The following is a 23,248-nucleotide window of genomic DNA, read 5'->3' on the forward strand; positions in this document are numbered from 1 at the left end:
TCGTTAAATCCTAGTTAATAAAAAAAGCTTTGATCAGGAACGCTATTCATCCATGCATCAGAGAACGTTCGCAGCACTAGTACAGACTCATTGCCTTCATAAAACGAGCTTATGATTCTCCGAAAACCGTCCCGTACCGACGAGCAGGTTACCGGTTTCCCGTGGGCATAGCAATCAGTTGACGGGATTTGACATCAAAATACTTGTAAAATAGCTTGTAGCTCCGTGACATGTATTTGAAGCGTTACATCACAAGACGAACATTGTACTACGTCCGCTCCCAAAGAAGAGTAATAACTAAAGTCGACCTGTGAAACCACACTGATTATGGTGGGCGGCCGCCGGGCCCGCGCTCCGCCGCAGGGCCCTCGCAGGCGCCCCGTGATGCCTGCTATAATGGTGAAGCATACAACACTCTCTTGACACTCGCACCACCATTCGGCCAGTTGCTCCTGACGCCGGCGACCCCGAGATCCTAGCTAAATAAGAGCTCACGCGCACCGTCCATCCATCCTGACAGACTCGGGCAGACTGGCGGTCGGTGGCTGCCTGTCCCCGCATTCACTGATTACTGACATCCTCTCACTCCATCATCAATCACTCTGCACTCGCAAGCACTCGCCCCGTCACGCGGACGCTGCGGCCGCGCCGGTCGTCTCAGTAGCGGCGTGGCAGCGAGCCGTGCATCTTGTAGGCGTCGAATCTGTCCGGGGCCGAGCCGAAGACGGCCGGCTGCATCAGGCTGCTGACGCCCAGCGAGGGGTTCAGCGAGCTGCTCATGAAGCCGCCGACGGCCGACAGGCTGCTGGCTGTCGGCTGGCGGCTCAGAGCGCTGCTGCTGCCCCACCTGACGGGACCAGGGGAGGGGAGAGGTCAGCACGGTAGACGGAAGGGTGATCAGCTAATTAGTCACGGGGATGGGGATAGGCTATCGGCTATCTGCTAGCTGATCGGCTATCTGCTGTCGTGCGTAAGGCAAATGCCGGAAAAGCAAATATCCGATAACATCTCAAAGAACAGGATATAAGTTCCACATCAACTGTCAATGAGGTTGATTCACCAACTACGCCAGCCGCACGCGTGTGTACTGTCGAATGGCGATCACAAATGTAACGGTCGCATTCAACACCAAAGGAAGCGATCCTTAGCGACATCATTTTCAGGCTCATATGGTTCAACGATTTCATATTAATTACGACTGCCCACCACTCACCGTGATGTCGAGCGCGAGCCGGTCTCGCTAGAACCGCCGGCGCGGCCCCACTGCTGGCTTGAGTCCGTTTTGCGGTCCATAGCGGCCCCCCAAGTATCTCTCTGAGGGGCCGCCTGTCCGTTTCCCAGACCGTGTGAGGAGCTAGCCGTGTGCCACGAGCCGCCCGAGCGGCTGTCCCCGTACTGACGGCTCGAGCCCGTCCCTGTTGGCACGAACAATAGAATGTCACACAACGAACCGGGCAGACAAAACAAACGCCAAGGTAGGCAGGAACGCAGCAAAAGGCTCCAGATCCCAATGCATGATAGACGGTAAGATGCTCAGTGCCCTAAGAACTAGTTGTATTTTTTCATGGGAAGCTTATCAAAGTATTTCAGTTATTGTGACAGTGGTGTGTGAAGGCACCAGCGTAGTAAGAAAATAATGGATTACGTTAATTAGAGCGAGCATCCTTTATCCAATCAAGACACATCATTTGGAATAAGTTAGTCGCCGGTGTCCCCTTTCACCGCCATCCCAGCGCCGTTATAGGCGACGCGTACCTTTTGAGTCGTACAGGTCACGGGAGGAGCGGGCCGGCTCGCGGTAGTCGCGCCGGTCGTACTCGCGCCGCGGCGCCGCCTCGTACCGCTCAGAGCGCTCGCTCACGCGGCGGTCCTCGGCGCGGCCATAATCGCGCGCGCCACCGGCCGGCGCGCGGCCAGAGTCGCGGGACGTGGCGTAGCGTCGATCGTCGTAGTGAGAGCTGGTGCGCGACGCAGCCACGGGGGCGGGCGCCGGCGCCGGCCGCTTCCGTTCCGGGTAGGCGGCCGGCTCCTCGGCGGGCCGCTTGATGTTGCGCTTGGCGTCCTGGATGCGCATGGCGGCGCGGCGCAGCTCCTCGCGCTCGCGCTCCAGCTTCTCGCGCTCGGCGCGCTGCCGCTCGCGCTCCAGACGCAGCAGCTCGGCCTTGTCACGCTCGATGCGCTCACGCTCGATCCGGAGACGCTCACGCTCCCTGGCACAAAAACAGTCACGGTCAGCGTCGGGTAAAATCACATTGTTAGATCTTGTTTGTTTATTGGAGCTTTAGGGCGCACCGATTGCTGGGGTCATTTTGCGCCCAATTTCCAAGCAGTCAACATCCCAGTCTACCCGGTGGGCATAATTACAAACCGAGGGCGAAAGCATTTGATAAAACTTCTTCTGAATTGCCGACACAGAATATCATTAACAGACTGGCCGGCAACAGGCGGATGAGTCGTATCAAACACAGATCGCACTGTGAGAAAACAGCGCGGGTGAGGTAGTGAAAAACTAAGGACCACTCACCTCTCCAGCTTCATGGCCTCCTCGCGGTTGCGCCGGTCCTGTTCGCGCGCGCGGGCGATCTCGTCCCGCCGGCGGCGCTCCGCCTCGCGCTCCTCGCGCTCGATCTCACGACGCCGCTGCCGCTCGCGCTCCTCCTTGATCTGCTGGAAGGTGAGCACTCCGCGCTGCGGCCGCCGGTTGTCCCCTCGCTGGTCGCGCGGCGGCGGCCGGCGGCCCACGTCGTTGTCGCGGCGCCGGCTGGCCGGTCGGTCGTTGGGCCTGTCGTTGGCGCGACCCGGGGCGTTGCCATCCTTCGCCGCGGCATCACCGCCCTCTCCGGCGGCGGCCTCGCCCTCGGCGGCGGGCGCGTCGGCGCCGTCTCCGGCCGGCTTGGCGTCGGCGGAAGCGTCACGGCGTGGCCGCTCGTCGCGCCGGCGGGTGTCCTCTGCCCGCCGGCGGTAGTCAGTACGCCGGTGGTCGCGGTGACGGTCGTCCGCGCGGCGGTCCGGCACGCTGCTGTCGCTCTTAGCCTGTGGAACGGAGACGACCAGTGAAATACAAATGGCCATACCAACGTTACTAGACAGTATCACACATTATACAGCGCCGTTTTAACGAGAAATTCGGCAAATGTTATCAGTTTCTGGGGGCAGACTGCTCCCATCAGCATCGTTAAGATCCATTTACCAACGCCTTTGCCATCGCTAATCATTACTGACCCGTTCGACGTTAATGATCCGGCCGTGCAGCTCAGTCTTGTGCAGGTTGCCGATGCACTTGGTGGCGTCATCAGTGGTTGCCATGGTGATGTAGCCATAGCAACGCGCGCCCGGTGTGCGCGCGTTCGTCACGATCTTGGCGCCGATCACCTTGCCGAACTTGGAGAAGGCCGTCTTCAGGTCGGTGGCGCGAGTCATCGAGGACAGGCCGCTCACCCATAGGTTGCGATTGGCCTTGTTTTTCTCTGTAAAAGAACACGTTGTCAATGACAGCCGGTTTTATGGCTACCAAAGCGGAAAGATGCGTAAAAACGACGACACAATGGTAGAAAACAGATAGGATTTAACAGACTTTCATAAAAAGTTGCTATACCACAACGCAGCTCTCCCTAATGATCAGGTCATCTGGTCCTTCCACAATCCAACTTTCCCACGCTGTTTCCGACAGGAAGTGGTATCAAGTATCAACACAGAGACCAGCTGCAATGATCTCAGACTTCTCACACGCCCCCGTAGTCTCCTACGGGAAGTGAGTGTTCGCAAAACCATCTGTCCATTTATACGATTTCTAACGGTGGGAACGCCACTGCCGCATCCGCCCAGTTATCAACGGTGATGAGATGAGAAACATCAGGTGCTAAGTGCACAGCAGTTCTGAGTCTGGCTATCTTGGACGCGTCCGCCACCTGAGACACTGTATGTGAAACCGGAAAAGCCGTGCCCCCACCACTCACCTTTCTCCTCTGCGGCTTTTTTCTCTGCGTCTGTGGCCGGCTTGCTGAAATTACACGGCGCCCGTCAGTAAAATCGATGCGGCAGTGCTCTAAATCGCATTCTTAGCTATCAAAGATGTTAGTTGGAAATAAAGATGTCTTAATTATATCTCATAACTGAAATATCCAAAAATAAATAAGCAAAATACTAGTCGCCCCCGGGACAGGCCGTCTGCAATTGGTGGGGACGGGTCGCAGGGCTGGGGGTGGCTTAGCCGCCGGGGTAGGCGCGGTGAAGACAGGAGTCGGTCGTACTGCTCTGCCGATGGTTGGTCCCGTGCCGCCGCTACTGCTGTCACTGCTGCTGCCGCTGCTGCGCTCGGGATGGCGCCTGGCACCGCTGACTGGCTGGGAAGTCGCGACCCGGCCGGAAACTGCTGCCGACAGCTCACCAACTCCACCTGGTTCCTGGGACGTCAGTTGGAGCGCCGGATGCCGAGCCCGTGGCTCGTGGCAGGGCAGGCGTGGGGGACCCTTCCTCTACCGGCCTGCCCGGGGCTTCCCATATACATCGACCGACATCAATACCCCACCCGGCGACCCGTGCGAGGTGCTCCCGTGAGCGCCGCGAGCGACCGTGCCCCGCGCACCCACCCATGGCCCGCACAACCCAGCGGCGCGTCTTTCCCCAGCACGCACCACACGACACACTAGTAGCGGACACCCGCGAGCGCGCGGCCGGACGCAGACACACCTCAGTGCGCTGCCCGGACAACCAACCTGTCGCCGTCTTCCTTTTTCCCCTCGGCGCCGTCGGCGGCTGCCGTTGTCGTCTTGGCGTCGCCGTCGGTCTTCGCTGCTGCCTCCCCGACGGCGTCGCTCGAAGGCTGCTCGGACTTCTCCCCGGCTGCCGAGGCGTCGGCGCTGGCGGCGGCTGCGGAGTCGCCGGCGGGCGTGTCGTCTGCCTTACCGCTGGAGGCCGGCTCGGCGGTGCCGCGGCCGGCGGCGGCCGACGTCGCCGACGAGCCACTCGCGGACTTGGCTTCCGACTTGGCGCCTGGGGGATCAGTGTCGCCGGCGGCGCCGTTGACGACCAGTTCGGGATCGGTGCGTTCGCTCAGGGCATCTACATTAACAATCATAGAGGTGTCATCGGCCTTTCGCCGGCTGGCCGAGACGGTGGCCAGCTGAATGGTGTCCTGAACGGTGAACGGACGCACCACGGGCACCGACTCGGGACGCGGCGGCGACCCGGGCTCTGGCGCCGCTGTGAACACACGACACAGACAGTGCCGGTACTGGAGCCGCGCCCAACGGCCGCGCTCGCACGCCTGTGACGTCACCAAGTCCGGCCGCCCAGCGCGGGAGCCGGCCCTCGCGCACACGCCAGTCCTTTTCGTTTCTGACAGCCTTTCTGAGCGCCGTTTCTTCGCTGAATCGCATGCGCACTTCAATTCACTTCGCATTCCCTTATTACTGCTAAGACTGCTTGAGTGAGCTCGACTGGGTATTTCAAGGGCACTAGCGGGCCCATACTCGTGAATCTTTCATATTGCGGTTCAAAAATGTCCAGCTATGTAAGCAAGGTGATCCGAGGACATTATCATTCAAACCATCAGCATTGGCATTTGTCATTCAAAATGTAATCCGCATCAAGCTAGATCTTCAACTTGTGGTAGCAGGCAACCTCTTCATTGGACATGTCTCAGGCTTGGGTTTCTCTACTGACCCTGTTTCGGCCGAATGATGAGAGATACAGGCGATACAGCTGATGGGGAAAATAAACCGACCCCCGGCTGATTTGACCGACAGCTGGTAGCCCGGAGATGGAAGACAGCAGAGGGCAAAACCGAGGGCACCGACCATGGCCAGTTTATGCATGCTGCATGATAGCATTATATCTGGTATGTTTCCTCTCCCCACAAAGTCCTTTAACTTGATGCATCCTCGCCCCTAAACTTGGCATATTCTCACCCATCATCTTCGGTGTAGCGCGATACATATCAGACAAGCTGTTCGAGGTATCACATTAGGCGTCGACACTGTGCGATGCTACTTCAGCAGTCTCCCTTGCAAACCACACCATCGTTCGTTGCTGGGTACGGCTGGGCGCAGTCGGGCGGACCGGGCGGCGGTCAGTGACGTCACAAACGCGCGAGACGCGAGGCCGCTCTCACTCTCTCGCTCACTCCATCGTTTCCGGGAGCTCGGCCGTGCCTGGTCGGCACATCCACCACACATGAGAGCAGCAACAGCACACCCGGCCGACTCTGAACTGGGTTCCGTGCATGATTGAGCGGGTCCGAGTTGTGTGCAATTATTAATGATGCGAGAATCGGCAGGAAGACGGGAATTCTGTGTTACCAAGGCTTTTCCAAAAAGGCAGTAGTGGCTGTAACTATAACATAGTATCCAGCAAGTTGTGTTTCTTAGTGACAGCACTGATTAAATAGGCTATGTTCACTGGCTTCCCAATCGCGAATACAAAACGCATCATTGCTAGATGCCCCAAAATACACACAATTATTTCAGTAAAATCACTTCTAGTGTAGAAAATTGTGGAAGTAATGTTTTATTTCAAAATAACAATTAATCGAAAAAAGCATTCATGGGATGCCATTTATCTGGATGAACAACAAATAAACAACATACCTTTCTCTGTTGCTGGGCCATTGTCATCCTGAAAGAAAAATAGCTAAAATTAGTTGTCTTTCAGAATTTGTCAATCAAAACAGCAAACCTCATAGAGCATAGAGTCATGGTCAACAGCATTACATTCAATCCAATATCATACACAGCCACACATCATGCACAGCAGATACAAAAGTCTTATACCTTGCCACTGATAATAAACCTGGCAGATTGAAATTGGTTCAATGAATGTATTTGTCAAGTGCAATAAACTTTATTACCTTAGGCATGATCAGAAGAAGTGTGAACTTATTATAAAATGAAAAAGAATCATGAAACACCCAATAATCAAACAAGAAACATGTATTTTCAATTGTGCTCATTTACCTCCTTGAACAGGTTTTGGTCATCTTCATCCAAGGTGATGTTAAGTGAATCTCCTTCCTGCTCATCTGTCTCCTGTGAATGTAAATGTAGCAGTTGGAATGATTTAGCAGAACCCAAAATGTATACAGAATATGCATAGGTACTCATCATAATGACTTGAATAGTCTAACACAATCCTTCACTTTGCCCAAAGAAGAGAAATACCTACAGCCACAAGTTTACAACCTACTGAAGTGAATATATAAAAAATACTTGAACATGATATACCATGGTTAAATTATTACTTCACTAACCTCCTTGGGGTTTTCAGCAGCTTTTTTCTCTGGCTCTGCCTTTTCAGAAGCCGCTGGCTTGTCAGCCTTGCTCTCTGATGCTGGTTTCTCTTCTTTGGCATCTTTCACTTCTGCTTTGGATTCTACATTTTCAGGTGGCTGTTCATCTACTATTTCAGCAGACTTTTCATCAGTCTTCTTCTGCTCAGAGTTTGCTGGTTTCTCAGGAGCGGCTTCCTCTGCATTCTCCTTGTTTCCCTCATCAGCTTTCTTGGGTGCTTCCTTCTTGTCAGCCTCATCTTTTGTGGCCTTCTCTGGGGCTGCTGAGGTAGTTTCTGCCTCAGATGTGTCCATTTTTTCTTCTTTAACAGCACCACCTTCAGACTCTTCTCCTACCTCTTGACTGGACTCCATAACACTGTCATCTGCATCATCACCTTCCCCTTGATCTTTAGATTCACCTCCTGGAAAAGTACAAATGGGTAAAAAACTTAACATTAAAAATTTGGGATCAAAAACTTACATTATGCACTTATTCTGAAAATAAAATAACAAAGTTTAATTCACAACAACAAAAATTTTGTAAATAAAAAGGCTAGGAAATCATAGCAGATAAAATGACAGGAAATTCCAAAACATGTTCATCATTTAATGAAATGCAGCTTGATAACTGAATCACTATCTCAGCTGTTCACGATGATCAGCAATGGCTATAAAGTTGACATACTTGATTTTCTGGGGGTCTTCTCATCAGTGTTGAATGTATATTCATCTGGATTAACCCCTTCATCTTCAAGAGCCTGCAAGGTAGATAATTACAGTTAACCATCTCCATCTGAAAAGTGAAAATCTACAACAATAATTATAAATATTGCAACTCCAGCCCCAAAATAAGCAAATAACTTGAAGATAAAGAAATCAAACCAATTAAAGAAGGCATAACATGTTTAATTGGAATTACTTACTTTTTATGCTACTTACTTAACATACTTTATATACTTAGATAATTTTCCACAAAACATTTGTAAGTTACACCCAACCACCCACTGATTCCGGTAAGGTGAGGTTATGTTAGGTAAGGCTAGGTCAGGTTAAATTAGGTTTTGTTATTTCTGCTTGTAGTGTACCTGCTTCTCTAAGTGTAAATGATTGTTTGCAATTTTCTAGGCTTATCATCATCAACATTTTATTTAGCATCGCATAGTGCGATATCTGATAAGTGATAACAATAGCAGAATGTAATACCTATATAATTTTTATTCTTTTATGACAATATGGCCTGGTCTCATTTATCATTAATAAGCCTTGGGCACAAAAGGAGGATTTCACCCATAGCTTCAAAATGCACAAAATCTAGCACACTGACAGTCAGCAGAAATTCAAGGGCTCCATTTCATATTGCGTTGCTGCCTGACACTCCTGGACATCAACATCCTTTTCCATGAAAATATAGGCAAAAATATATATTGTGCTAGCAGATTCACACAAATTTGGTGTCAGTGCCTGGTAGCATCAGGTCATCAAGCTCTAAAACAGGGCCGTAGTATTTACTGGATAACTTGCCAGCTGGCGCTGTATGGTGGTACTAGTAGGGCTTGTTACCAATATATCAATGCTAGATATAAATGGCTTAATACCTATCTATCAATTTATCTATGAATGCCACTTATGTGTTCATGTCCATCTACTACCATGTTTATATTAATAAACGCCATAGCTATCGTACATCGCCAGTTGGCAAGCCAGCTGATTTTATCGATGTGTTAGTAAGGCCCCTAAAACAGGACGCCGATGAAAACAGGGCGCCGGAAGGCATATTAGTCACGTGACATTCGGAACTTCTCCCCCTCCGTGGGCCTTCTACATGCTAAATGTCACATGTGAATTTCACAAACATTGATCAAATCGCCCCAGGCGCCCTGTTTTCACCGTCATCCCTAAAACAGAGGGGTGAGACTAAATGCTTACTTCGAAATCTAAGCTGCATTGCGGCATTGGCAGTTATGTGCGGCGTGTATGCCGCATGATTAGTAAGCGGCGACCACTAAATTAAAAACTCAATAGCTTTGACCTGTTTTCAATGGATAACACTGCATACCAAAAATGTCCATCGCTCTCGTCATAGGATATTTAGATTTAAATAACTAACTTATCTACATCATTATTTTGAACCAAATTAATACTTTCAACTTGACCCTCGCCCGTATTGGTGTTTTTCCAGCCGCGAACGTATAAGGTATACCTAACCCCTTGCCGTTTCGCTCCTGATCAAGCTAGAGCTTCGCGGAACAAACGAGCGTGTTGCCCGTGACGAGAGAAAGCCGATGATACCCCAATTTTAAGGTCCTAGGTCATCGGTTGACCTTCCAGGTCAGGTCAATGACCCAAAAGGCGGGAAAATTGGGACCTGTTAGAACGTCGTAGTGTGGCTGCTATGGGGTTTTTCGGGGTGCTGATCACGAATATCATGCTAGTTTTGATCACAGATGATGTCTTCATTCATTTAGGCCAGGTCGGGTTAGGTCAGGTCAGGTCAACCAGTAGAGGTCCTGCCGGGTATTTGTAGTAGGTGTCAACCGCCTCTGACAGCCTCGTAACATGTTACGAAGGCACCAAAACTACTTTGTAAACGTTCATGTGGTTGCTTAATTCGAATTCAGCTCAAAACTGGCCTAGAAACATGTCAAACTCGAAAAAGTGAACCGAGGTCACCAAAGGTCAATGAACTGACCTGACCTTCAGGTGACCTTGACACCCACCCTAATGCATGGGGCAACATCATATCACATGTTTGAACGCTTGAAACCACGAAAAGACTGCAAACGCGCTGCTAATGCGAGCCGACATACGCTGAATCGCGGTTCCGGCCAAACATGGTCTCGAAAAGTAGGTCACAGGTCAAAGGTTATTTGCGTCAGGGTCATGAAATTTTCATGGTAGGTGTAAAATTGATCAACGCGAGGGTACTAAAAGTTACGTCGTGATCGGCCGCTTTTTACGCGAGTTATTTGCGAAAAACCGAGGGGAGTCCGTTCGACCCCCCCCCCCCCCTAAAGGGCGAGGGTTAACTCACAGTCCGAACTCCGAACAAGTTCGGTCTTGTTTGTGAATTTGTCAGAGCATCACCTAAGTCTAGTTGAGATGATGGAGGGAAACTAGGCTTTTAACCCTATTCCTGGCGGGCTCCGCCGGGACAAGAAACTGGCGGGGGGGGGCCGATTCGGCCCCCCCCTGAGATCTCGAGAACGAAGCAAGATAGCGACAAGCGGTAAACGGCATCGGATACGCACAGCCAAGATCTACAATTTTTACTAAGGTCATTTTCAGGTCAGGTCAAAGATGACGTCACAGGGGTCGAAAAAGTCAAAATGGCGGCGCTAGATATGGTGAGAGTTTTTCTCGAATAACTTTCGAATTAGTCAAGATAGGAACAAACTAAGGGCATCATCGTGATCCTCTCGTCAATCCGCATCGAATGATATATATGTTGACCTCGAAAGGTCAAGGTCAAAGGTTGACCTCAGGTCACGTGACCTCGAGGTCATCATGTATATCATTCGATGCGTCTTGACGAGCTGAACACAATGAGACCATCCATGCGTCTGTATCTTGTTCCTGTACGGAGTTATTGGCCAAAAACCTTTGGTGACCTTTGATGACGTCACATGACCTCACAGCTGCCCAACAGCAAAACAGACCTCAAGGTAGTGAAGGTTGATCGTATATGAAGTCATGTATGGTATATGGGGCCATTCCGACCCGTTTTAGTGGTAAAAACAGGGAGTTGATTTTTCCCCCATTGACTTATAATGGGGAGGTCGCGAAACTGACCTGACCTTAGGTCACCGATATCAAAATTCCGAGATATACAAATTGCACATACTGGTACCCTAACTAAAGCCTGAAGAGAAGAAATTGATCGGTCAAAAACTCTATCTCTGACGTGATTGCAAACTTTTCTGAGGTAGGGTCACCAAACCGCCTCTGGTGACCTGACCTGAGGTCAGATCAAATCAAAATTTTTAGACCTGTTGCGTAGAAGCCTTTTAGGAAAAGTCACAAAATTTGAGCTTCCTAGCTCAACGCGTTTGGGAGAAATAACCAAAAAACCTCAGGGGGGGGGGCTCCTGAGGCCCCCCCCCGCCAGGAATAGGGTTAAGGAGGGAAGGGAGTCGGTGACGGTCAGGGGCACTACAAGCTGGTGACAGGGCTGACATACCATGTTTTGATAGCATGACTGAAACAGACTTTTTGGGTAGCCAGGAAATCGCATGTTGAAATTCTTACATCGGCCTTTATATGCACCAGTCGTATACTGAGGTGCGGGATTTGGCATACGATTTCCAGACAATCGAAAGACTGTTTGGAGCCAACGAAGGAAGGAATGAGTGAGTACTAAGTTGAAAGCATTAATTTGGTTCAAAGTAATGATGCAGATAACTTAGTTATTTAAATCTAAATATCTTATGACGAGAGCGATTGGCATTTTTGGTATGCAGTGTTATTCATTGTAAACAGGTTGCAGCGTTTCAGTCTTTAATTTAGTGGTCGCCGCTTACTTATCATGCGGCATACACGCCGCACATAACCGCCAATGCCGCAACACAGCTTAGATTTCGAAGTAAGCATTTAGTCTCACCCAAACAGAGCCCAGGTGCATGCGCCAAATTTGTCTCACATAGGTATATTAAGCAAAAAATTAGTCGGGCCACAAATATCCACATCTTTCCTTGCACCCTTTCAGCCATTTCCATCAAGCAAAAAGATTGATAAGATGAAACGCATCAGAAATACCACCCAGAAATCGAACATTCACGAATTGGAATGGCGTCCTTGGGGTAAAATGGCGATCGGACTCCAAAACTTACCTTCCTCAGCCGCTCAACAAGCACAGACTTGACGCCTTTAACATCAAGCTCTCTTTTGCTAAGTTCTGATTTAATATCAACAACTCTCAGCTTATCGAGTTTCTTTGCTGCTCCATCCCCATCGGACGCCATTTTCACAAGCAATCAACACAGAAACCCGACAGCACTCGCCGGGCGCAGGCCCATGTCGTCCCCTATCTCCCTGTGTGTCCAAGTGCACAGATGACGTCACACGAAGGGGCGGAGTCGGGGGCGGAGCCTGGCGCAACGGCCGCCATATTTGAAATTGTTTTATTAGAATGTATTCTATATTTTGGGTTTCAGTCAATTGTTATCGATAGTTTTATGAACGGTTAGCTGTAATATAAGTGATTTATCAAGAAAAAACACATATTCTGCTTGCAATTTCGATTTAAGTACGACCCGCGCCTAGATTCGACCGCACGATCTTTGGATTACGGCGCAAGCATCCTAACCACTACACTACCGCGGCGGCGTGGCAGCCGGCGGAAGGGAGGCTGCGGAGGCATGGGGGCTTTTTACGCATTTTTGGAAAAACTAGTGGGTTTAGTGAAAAACGCTTCTTAGATAATTTGAAGAAAAATGTCTCGGCTTTCCGATGATGCACTTAGTTTTGTGCTAGCTTAAAGAGTTTTTTCTACAGCGCTTCAAAAATTGCCCATTTGCATAGGACTTAAACGGGACTTCAAGACTTGCCCCCAGATGACGTCACGAGCTGACGTCACGATCAGGAAGAATCGCCGGACGACCCTACCTGGTATAAAGGGCCTTGGCCGGGCGCCGGAAATGCCCCTTATTCTAGTTGTTTGTTTAGGTGCCAGATGGATACTAGCACACTTTTTGCTGCAGGTAATTTTTTTATAAACAATTGCAATTTCATGACAAATCTTATTTCCTAAATAAAATGAAGGAAATTTAGAAAAGAACCTCAAGGAAAAACATTGCTGAACTGAAAATTGTTGACAGAAGAAAATAAGAAAAAACTATATACTGTAGAGAAAACTAGTAGATAGGATAAAAATATGTAAAAAGCAGCTGAAAAAAATGTTTTCAAACTTGAGGATCATATTTTTGCCCATCAAATCAAAACTTACACGAAAATCACTGAGCCTCTTTTTGGTAAATTCATACCGAATCATTCAAACCAACTAGGATATTGCAGAATGCAGTAGAGAAAATTATCATAGAAATTATACCAGAACCTGATAGATGCCACCACTAATTTGTAATCACAAATTTGTGATGGAAGATGAGCATAAACATAGATATACAGACCATAAATCTCAATTCTTATTCAGAATGCAACTCGAATAAAAATGTGAAAAAGACAATACCTTTTCACATGGAGATTGAAAGCAAGGGTAGCAATTTCTAATAGATCATAATGCACACCCGTAGGCCCACGATCCAAAAACTGATTGTCTTGCTAGGCAATCGCACCGAGCAATGCCCCATGATAAACATGCGTCTGCCCACAGTGACTAAAAACGTCTGCCATGCGGGACAGTTCTTGGAGCCGCATAGACGGTTTCAGAGAGGGAAGTTCCGCAACGCAGAGGTGGTTGGTGGCGACGGCATTTGGTGTGCCACTTGCCAGCTGCACTGCATTGGTAGGCCCAAGCAGCGCGTTACATGCAGTGGTATCGGGATTGGCCCATCTCAATCTGCCGCCTCTCGGACGACGACCGGGCAGATAACTCGTCACGGAAGATAGCGCCGTGCCATCAATTTTCGATCAAGAAGAAATAGCGATCGAGGATGTCGCCATCACCAGAGCTCCCAGCCACTGTCTGGCCGGGGCCCGGGCGCAGTAACGTTACCGGGGTCCTTTTTACCGGGCCATATTGATGGAAAACCGTCTCGCTGCGGCTGATGTGCGCCAGTTCCGGATCGGACAATGCCGCTGGGACGGCTCGGAGCAGCACCTACTTCCCGAGAATGGCCACTGACTGCATACCCAGTACAGCTCCGTAAGATGTCGCATGCTTTCGTGTGTGCAATGATGCTTGATTTACATAAAAGACGAGCATTTATAGTTCTGTAAAGTAAAGACGTTCTTCGCCGGTCTCGTAGGCACGGTGTGTCATTCCTGTGACAGATATGCCGAAAAGTGGATCAATTAAGATAAAGTACCCACTTACCTACAAACCTACCTACTCCAGTACCTACTTAATCAGCATTTCAGCTGAGAATAGCAGTTTCACACTGCAACACTGTGCTTTTTTGCGGTGGTTTGTCAACCACCAAAGATAAGGATAGTAGACGAAGCGTGAAGTGGCCACAATCTGTGTGGTATAATGAAAGATAGCTCTCCGCACTAGCCTAGCTGCCAGCATCTAAGTGCGATATAACCCCGTATCTCTGCTCCGGAGAGGGGCCGAGGTGGTCCGCACTGTGCGTGGGTCCTCTGGGGCCCGTCTGACGAGGAAGATAACCGTCTGTCAGTCGGTCGGCGGACGTCTCCGCTGCTACGACTCGCTGCAGCCAGTGCTTGAAGAAGGTGAGCCAAGCTCACCCCCAGCACCGCCATGACGTCCTCGGTGCTTCGTGCGCTGCCCGTCCGCTATGTGGTGGTGGGTATGGCCTTCTTCGGCTTCATCATCAACTACATGCTGCGCAACAACCTGAACCTGGCCATTGTGGCGATGGTGAACCACACGGCGGTCAACTCGTCCGACTCCAGCGGCCAGGAGGACGGCCCGTTCGTCTGGGACGAGAACATCGTCGGCCAGATTCTGGGCAGCTTCTACTACGGCTACATCTGCACCCAGATCGTGGGCGGACGTGCCGCCGAGCTCTCCAACGTCAAGTACATCTACGGCGTGTCGCTGCTGCTGGCCGGTCTGCTGACCTTCCTGATCCCGGCCGTGTCCTACTGGGACTACCGGGCGCTGCTCACCGTCCGCATCGCCATGGGGTTCGTGATGGGCGTGGGCTTTCCCTCCGGGTACGCGCTGCTGCGCGCCTGGGCGCCGCCCAACGAGCGCAGCACCGTCATCTCGCTGGCGCTCAGCGCGTGCAACATCGGCACGGCCATCACCATGCCGCTGGCGTCCGCCATCATCAACGGCATCAGCTGGGAAGCGGTGTTCTACATCCAGGGCTCGTTCGCAGTCGTGTGGTTTCTGTTCTGGGTGCTGCTCGTGTACGACAACCCGCAGCAGCACCGCTTCATCACAGCCGAGGAGCGCGACTTCATCGTCAGCGCCATCGGCCAAGAGGGCACCACGCGCCGGCTGCCGCTCCCCTGGAAGGAGGTGCTCACATCGCCGCCCGTCTGGTCGCTCATCGTCGCCAACTTCTGCAACAACTGGGGCTGGTACACGCTCCTCAACGATCTGCCGCAGTACTTCAACAACATCCTGAAGAAGGACATCTCCTCGAACGCCATTTTCACCTCGCTGCCGTTCCTGGTCACCTTCATCTTCTCCATAATCTACAGCAGGTTCAGCGACTACCTGCGCAAGAAGGACCTGCTGAGCATCACCAACATCCGTCGGCTGGCGCAGTTCGTCTCACAGGCGCTCGGTGCCGTGACGCTGATCTGTATCGCCTTCCTGGGCGAGTACGAGGCTGCCGTGGAGACGCTGCTGTTTGTCGGCATCGGCCTGTTCGGCGCCGGCTACTCGGGCTGGCAGAGCGCCTCCATGGACATCGCGCCCAACTACTCGGGCACGCTGTACGGCATCTCCAACACGTTCGGCAGCATCCCCGGCTTCCTGGCGCCGCTGGTGGTCGGAGCGCTCACCGAGGGGCACGAGACGCTCGAGCGCTGGCGCTGGTGCTTCCTCATCCCGGCGGCACTGATGCTCTTCGACACGGTCGTCTTCTTCGTGTTCGGCAGCTCCGAAGAGCAGTCTTGGAACAGGAAGTATTACGATGATGCCGACAAGGATAGCCATATTGAGGATGGTGCAGCAGTGAAAGACGGTGGGGTGAAAACAGACCTAGAACTGAAAGATGTAAAAGCTGAAAACTCACAAGAACAGGGTGGACTGGATAATGCGGGGTATGTGCCAGATGTAAAAACGTCATAAGACGACGAATGAATGGGAATATCAAACATGGGTGATATAAGTCGAATCTAAGTAGGTGTAGGTAATATGTCCATAATGGACGCAGTGAACACCGCCTATAGAGTACTAGAGTAGGACCCATGCATATAAACGTACGTACTAACTACGTATACCTATCTAATTTCAAGTGTACGTTTATTTCGAACTATGCAAACAATATCACAAGCGCATTTATAGATAGCTAACAAATACACTGAATTATGAATATCATTGTGGCATTACGGCATGTTTGTTTTTTCCAATGTTCTTTGTTCAGTGCTATAAACGTCTGTCTGTGTACTCACGGATGAGTGGAAGCGAGAAATATAGGTACAATGGAGAGGTAGCGAAACATTTATATTAGTTTTTGTGAAGCTGGACACGCAACCATCCAATGGAGATTGAAAAGGAGCGCCTCTCCGGGGTGATCGTTTGAGAGTGGCAGCACGGGCTGTTCCGACTTGATGCTCTCAGCCGCTACGGCCAATGGTGGACTCGGCTCACTGCATCCTCTCATCGGGTACAGTCCTGAAGTGATTGTTTCACTTTCACCAGACCGAAAATCTCAGGCCAGCAAAACAGTGCTCCAATTAATGATTTTAAAGGGACCCTCCCACCTTAACATTAGATTTGAGTTGAGATAGCCAAAATGGGGTCCCTGGCTCACAATTACCGGTTTCGGCACTCACAACATCGAGAAATGCCTTAAATCGGAAATATTGAATTTCAAAATTGCAGCATTTTGATTCAGAGGGGCTAATGCTTAGGAATACCCCTCTGAATGTGTGACGTCAGCGCAAATATCTAACGATTTTTAAATGTTTGACTAAAACGTTTTGTAGCACGCGGTGGTATATGATATTTGCGCGCAACATCTGCCGCAAACGCCGCACTTCTAAAATAAAGTCGCTAGAAACAGCGGAGATCCCCAAAAAGTAAACAAAAGTAAAAGCCTAATATCTTGAAAACCGGTGAATATTTTTCGGTGAAATTTGGTAGATATTCGTTTTCGCTCTTTCTGAACCGAGCGACATCACTTTCATGCCAATTCATAAACTTTTTTGAAGGTGGGAGGGTCCCTTTAACGTTTATGTGCTGGTCCGTTGTAAGATAAAAAAAAACTTAAGCATGATGACACATATAATAGCCGTTTTAACGACGGCCTAACTGTCGAATGCACCCAATTTGACCAAATCTGCACCAAATCTCTTTTACAGCAAACATCTTAATAACGATGAATTTATTTCAGGGTTTTAATCGATAACAATGTCTTATGAGTCTACAAAGCAGTCTACCTGCGGTCGGCGCCGCTGTACCGCGAGCCGGGACCACTGCTGGCTGTAGACGAGACGGTACGGGTCACGCTCGCCACCGTCACCAACGTCACCATCGATGACGGAGCGTGGGAACAGGCGACCCTGCCACTGCGTTTCGGAGGACTTGGAGTCCGGTCAGTCACGGCATTAGCCCTGCCGTGTCACGTGGCATCACTCCATGCTTGCTTGTCACTGGCGCAGGAGATCCTCCACGCCACCGAGCCTCGCCAGCCTACTCGAGCACTCCAGCGAGTCAAGGCCGATGCCGTCGCGAAGCTCGGCGAGGCCGCTCACCTTGTGCCCATATCAGAAGAGAAAAAACAGCGCGCTTGGGATGATGCATTCTCCAAGATGGCACAGAAGCGTCTGCTGGACGGGGCAAACCAGGTGGTCCGGGCACGTCTCCTTGCTGCCGCAGAGCCCCACACCGCTGCCTGGGCGCAGGCCCTCCCCGTCACCAGTCTAGGGCTCCACCTGGATAACGAAACTGTCCGGGTTGCGGTGGCGCTGCGTCTTGGGGGATCAGTATGCGAGCCACATAACTGTCAGCTCTGCCATCGCCCTGTTGACCAACTGGGACACCACGGTCTCTCCTGTGCCAAGAGTGCTGGCCGCCACGCACGTCACGCTAACCTTAATGACGTGCTACGGCGAGCACTCAGCAGCGCAGGACTTGAGAGTGTGCTGGAGCCCACCGGCCTTGACAGAGGAGATGGCCGACGTCCCGATGGGATTACACTCTTCCCTTTCAGCCGGGGAATGAGCCTCGTATGGGACGCTACCTGCTGCGACACTTACTCATCAACGGCCATCATCAGCTCCGCCTTGAATCCTGGGAGCGCCGCCCGCTGTGCGGAAGAGCGCAAGCGCACCCGATATGCAGCTCTCTGTGAGCGATACGTCTTCGTCCCTTTTGCGGTCGAAACGTCTGGTGTGCTGGGTCCGGCTGCAGCCGGTCTCCTGAAGGAGCTTGGCCGTCGACTGACAGCCCGCACCGGCGACAAGCGCGAAACAGTCTGGCTCTCACAAAGAGTCTCCATCGCCGTGGCCAGAGGTAACGCTGCCTCTGTGCTGGCCACAGCCAGACCAGCAGTGGGCACCAGACCGGGACCGTCGCCGCCGCCATCGTCCGGACTGACCCCGACCAGGATCCCTCAGTCACTCCAGGCACCGGAAGAAGAGCCAGTTGCGGGGCCGCCACTCGATTCAGAGGCTGATCCGCCGACACACCCACCACCACCGACCCCTGCGGACGGCTTTCGTGAGGAGCGACGCGTGACACGCTCTCGGTCCTCCTCTCTGTGCTGCCCCGGAGCATGCGCATGTCCCACTTTCACAAGTGGGTCCAGGGCTTGAACGCCCCGAGACATGCCTATTTTTTATAGTTGCTGCGATGTTTAAAAATACCGCTACTGTTGTCCGTTTGCGATAAAATCCTGTGCAAATGCTGTGTGCTTGGTTCTGTTCCCGGTGAAATATACTTTTTCCAAGCAGGTATATAAGCAATTAGTGCAACCCTAGCTGATAGCTACTAAGAAACACATTGAACCATGACTGAACCTATGATTGAATGATTGAATGATTGAATTGAATGATTGGACCTAGCTTGACCAAGTCTAGTTCTACACCAAATCTGCACCAAATGTGCACCTAATGTGTACCAGATAGCTGTCGAGAAAACGGCGAGTATAAATTCTGTAGATACGCGCGATCAATGTGTTCATGATATACGGGCGTCATAAAGGCGCTACACTGTAAACCAAATTGACAAGTCTTGTGTAATATAACCAATCATCTCTTGGTATGTTTACCAACTGATACTTTTCAAACAAGCCGTTGTCTGGTGCATTGCTTGTCAGATGACAACTACGAGTCAATAGTTACTATGCACACCAACTTCTCAGTATCCAGACCAACTCTACATTTGTTTCAACGTTTGTTTCTTAACCAGTTTTGGAAACTTGTTGCCGCATGGTTATTTAACCGGCGCCTAACTTGTACTGGTCAGCTGGTCAGCATACACATGGTCAGCTGCGCCCGTGACGTCAGACTTGGCGGACCAATCAGCGGTCGCCGTCCGGCCCCGGCGCGGCGGTTTCAAACCGTTCAAACCAGCAGTTGTCGCGCGGCCGCCGTGCAGCATGGATCAGCGACGAGGGCTGTTCCAGCATTTGTGCAGTAAAAAGTGAAATCTGTGAACTGTGGTGTTCGTGCTGTGAGTGAGGCCCGCTCTGGCCTGCGGGACGCACTAATCGTGCCTATACCCGCGGTCGAGACGCCTCCCTTCCCCTGCGCGCGCAATGTAAGTGGGCCAGACCTTTGCATGCACATGTGAGCAGATGTTTTGCGGTCGGTGTTTTTTATATATAAATACATTTATTTGCCTTTAATTCAACTCTTTGTATTTTTAACTTAACTGATGGACATATATGGGCTGTAAAAGCTAATCTGGTTGGCGATCATGCTTTATTCGAATTATCTGCGTGATCGTGCAACTGCCATGATTGTTATGGTCAATGTGGAAATATTCGTCATACGGGCATGTTATACTTCTGGCTTGATGCGATGCACAAAAACATGTTCTTCCACATACGCAGCAGTTCTTGCTTCAAAGACTTATATGCTGACGGTGCACGATAGGTATACCTTATACCTCATGCATTTACCACATCCATTCGAAAATATGCACTTGACATTGTCTCCAGTCAATAGTATTAATTACATACTACGTGATGTAGGTACGTGACCGTCACGGGCGTAGGAACGTCATTAAAAGTGGGTGGGCCACCCTGTCAAGGGGCCTCCTTTTCCAGGGGGCCTCCTATTTTCAGGGGCCTCCAACTTTTGCATCGTCCTGATGGCTGCTTTCAAGTATGACCTCCAAATCTAGCTTCAGAGATCGGGCAGATGTACCCAGTGGCGTAACCGCTTAAGCGAACAGTGCGGAAAGTCCGCACCATTTTTAAAACTTATTTCCCCTCCGATTTTTTTTAGAATCTATTTGCCGCAAACGGCGCATGACCCCTGAAAACCCTTACACAAATGTCTTCCTCGTTCCCAGGTGCCCCCATTAGCTTCATAGGCGCCCTCTTTGGCATATAAGCGCCCTATGTATAGTCATCAGAGACATCCCTATATGTCCCACACCCACAGTCGCGTCGCCCCGTTGTCGCATATACAACCTGTTATGGACACTTGAAGGCGCCTCTCTTTGCCACGCCGGTGCCCCTGTTTCTTATGAATGCACCCCCATGGCATTGATCAATTGCAGTCTGCAGACCTCTATTGCATGTGGACGCCCATATAGTAGGCCTCAGAGGCACCCCTCTTTCGCATTGAGGCACCCCTATGGGCTTCATAGGCGCTCCTCTATTGCACGTAGGTGCCCTACTGTCTCAGAACCGCTCCCCTTTGGCATGCAGACGCCCATCTTTCGACGGAGGAGCCGCCGTGGTTCTTAGAGACGGCATGTTGCTCCCAGACGCAGATGGGGCTCTCGGAGTCGACAGTGTGGGACCTTCAGTCGCTGATGAGTGCCCGCCAGATGTGGACCCTCGGAGACGCCGGTATGGGGCCCTCAGAGATGCCGGTATGTGGCCCTTAGAGACACCGGTGTGGAACCCTCAGATACTTCAGTGTGAAGCCCTTACAATTGCTGGTGTGGAGCTATGAATGCGCTGGCGAGGCCGGTACATGGGCATTAGAGCTCAGTGAGAGCTTGTGTGGTGCCTTCAGTGGCCTTGTGGAGCCGTTAGACATCAACATGGTGCTCTCAGGAGCCGGTGAGTCCTCAGAGTCACCGGTGTGGGGCCTTCAGAGCTCCGAGATACTGGTCTGGGGCCCTCAGAGGTGTCGGTGTGGGTCCTTCAGATGTAAGTATCTATAGAGCCTTGAGATGCACAGGTGTGGTGGCCCACAGAGGCGCCGGTGTGGGGCCCCCAGAGCCACCAATATAGGGCCCTAAGAGACACTAGTATGACCCTCAAAGGCGCCGCTGTGTGGCGCTCATAAACACTGGTGTGGAGCCATCACAGGCGGGTGGAGCCGTTAGAAGCCGGAAAGGGCCCTTAGATGCCTACAAGGAGCCTTCAGAAGCACGCGTGGCACCCTTATGGGGATAAGCGTGTCTACTTATGAGCCCTTGAGGTGCTCTCATGAGCTCTGTGGGGCCCTACCGAGCCGAAATATGGCCACGGCCAGTTGCCGCCGCATGGCACTTCGGACTATCATTCTCAGGGGCCTCATCTGCCTAGTTTGAATAGAAGGGCCTCTCAGACAATCAGTCTCATGGGCCTCCTCTGGCTAGTATAAATAGAAGGGCCTGTTAGACCATCAATCCTAGGGGCCTCTTCTGGTTAGTATAAATAGAAGAGTCTCTCAGACCATTAATCTCAGGGGGCTCCTGTGGACAGTATAAATAAAAGGGCCTCTCAGACCATCAGTCTCGGGGGCCTCCCTAGAAAAGTGTAAATGTGGATAGAGGGCCCCCTCAGATTCATTAGGAGTGGACCTCTCTGACTATCAGTCTCAGGGGCCTCTTGCGACCAGTATGAATATAAGAGCCTCTCAGACCATCGGTCTCAGGGGCCTCTTCTGACTAGTTTGGATAGAGGGCCCTCCCAGACCACCGGTTTCAGGGGCCTCCAGTGGCCAGTTATATGAACAGAAGGGCCTCACAGCCATCAGCCTCGGGGGCCTCTTCTGACTGGTGTGAATATGAGGGCCTCTCATACCATCAGTCTCAGGGGCCTCCTCTGCCTAGTGTGAATATAAGGGCTTCCCAGGCCATCAGTCTCAGGGGACTCTTCTGACTGGTGCCGGATTGAGGGACCTCCCAGACCGAAAGTTTTGGGGGTCTCCTGTGGCCAGTATGAATAGAAGGGCCTCTCAGTCCATCAGTCTCATGGGCCTCTTCTGCCTGGTGTGATTATAAGGGCCTCTCAGGTCATCAGTCTCAGGGGCCTCCTCTGACTACAGTGTAGATGGATAGGCCTCCCAGACCATCAGTCTCAGGGGCCTCTTCTGACTATTGAGGATAGAGGGGCCTCCTCTGACTAGTGAGGGTAGGGGGCCTCGGCTAGACCGCCAGTGTCAGGGGCCTATTCTGACTAGTGTGGATGGAGGGGCCTCCCAGACCACCAGTCTCAGACCTCTGACTAGTGTGGATAGAGGGGCCTCCCAGACCGCCAGTGTCAGGGGCCTCCCCAGACCAGTGTGGATATTGGGGCCTCCTCAGATCCACTAGGGCCTCTCAGGCCATCATTCTCAGGGGCTTCGACTGACAAGTATGAACAGAGGGCCTCCTGGATCCATCACGGCCCCTTGGAGTCCGTGCGTGGGGATTCGTGGAACTTATTTTTACCGAGTTTGCTTATTCTGGAAGGTGACGACGTCCTCTCAAATCGAGACGAGGGGCCTCGAGTAAAAAGTGGGTGGGCCAAAACACATGGTTGGCCCCCCCACCTCGAAAAGTGGGTGGGCACTTGCCCACCTGGCCCCCCCTGTTCCTACGCCTATGGTGACCGTAATAAATACTAATGATTCCAGAAACTTCCGAATGGATGTGGTGTATGCATTCATCGATTATATAACCCATCAGTATTTCGTTTCTTGTCAGCGCAAGCCTTTGAGCAATAACTGATGCCAGTCATGATTTTGTGCACCACTTCCAGCCAAAAAATGACCTGTCCGTATAGAAAATATTTCCTGAATCAGTATCGTGGCAATTGAAAACGAACGCGAATCGTAAGTTCTTAAGGTTAT

At 51.2% G+C, this 23,248-nt stretch overlaps 2 protein-coding genes across 5 annotated transcripts in view; one reads left to right on the forward strand and one right to left on the reverse strand.

Annotated features, from left to right (window-relative positions):
• Nucleotides 1-218: 218 nt before the first annotated feature.
• On the reverse strand, nt 219-12,299 carry LOC122380174 (scaffold attachment factor B1-like). Of its 2 annotated transcripts, none has more exons than XM_043363096.1 (12): nt 12,094-12,299; nt 7,953-8,025; nt 7,247-7,689; nt 6,954-7,025; nt 6,588-6,615; nt 4,716-5,202; nt 3,957-4,000; nt 3,223-3,467; nt 2,525-3,033; nt 1,756-2,210; nt 1,214-1,415; nt 219-847 (listed from the first exon to the last, which is right to left on the reverse strand). In XM_043363096.1, the coding sequence occupies exons 1-12, from the start codon at nt 12,223-12,225 to the stop codon at nt 658-660; spliced, it is 2,880 nt and encodes a 959-aa protein (XP_043219031.1). In that variant the 5' UTR covers nt 12,226-12,299; the 3' UTR covers nt 219-657. The 2 variants fall into 2 exon arrangements, with proteins under 2 accessions (XP_043219031.1, XP_043219032.1); XM_043363097.1 differs by having other exon boundaries at nt 4,716-4,992; nt 12,094-12,296.
• A 1,427-nt stretch (nt 12,300-13,726) lies between these two features.
• The window catches only part of LOC122380177 (kinesin-like protein KIF12), a 40,201-nt gene continuing 30,679 nt past the window's right edge, over nt 13,727-23,248 (forward strand). For 2 of the 3 annotated variants that reach the window (XM_043363111.1, XM_043363109.1), the window contains exon 1: nt 13,729-14,084. In XM_043363111.1, coding sequence (XP_043219046.1) covers nt 13,987-14,084 — 98 coding nt within the window. In that variant the 5' untranslated portion in view covers nt 13,729-13,986. Of the gene's footprint in view, nt 14,085-23,248 lie in introns of all 3 variants that reach the window. The other variant, XM_043363110.1, reaches the window with a different exon arrangement.

The sequence above is a fragment of the Amphibalanus amphitrite genome, unplaced genomic scaffold, assembly GCF_019059575.1.
Source record: "Amphibalanus amphitrite isolate SeventyFive unplaced genomic scaffold, NRLGWU_Aamphi_draft 000092F_arrow, whole genome shotgun sequence".
Classification (NCBI taxonomy): Eukaryota; Metazoa; Arthropoda; class Thecostraca; order Balanomorpha; family Balanidae; genus Amphibalanus; species Amphibalanus amphitrite.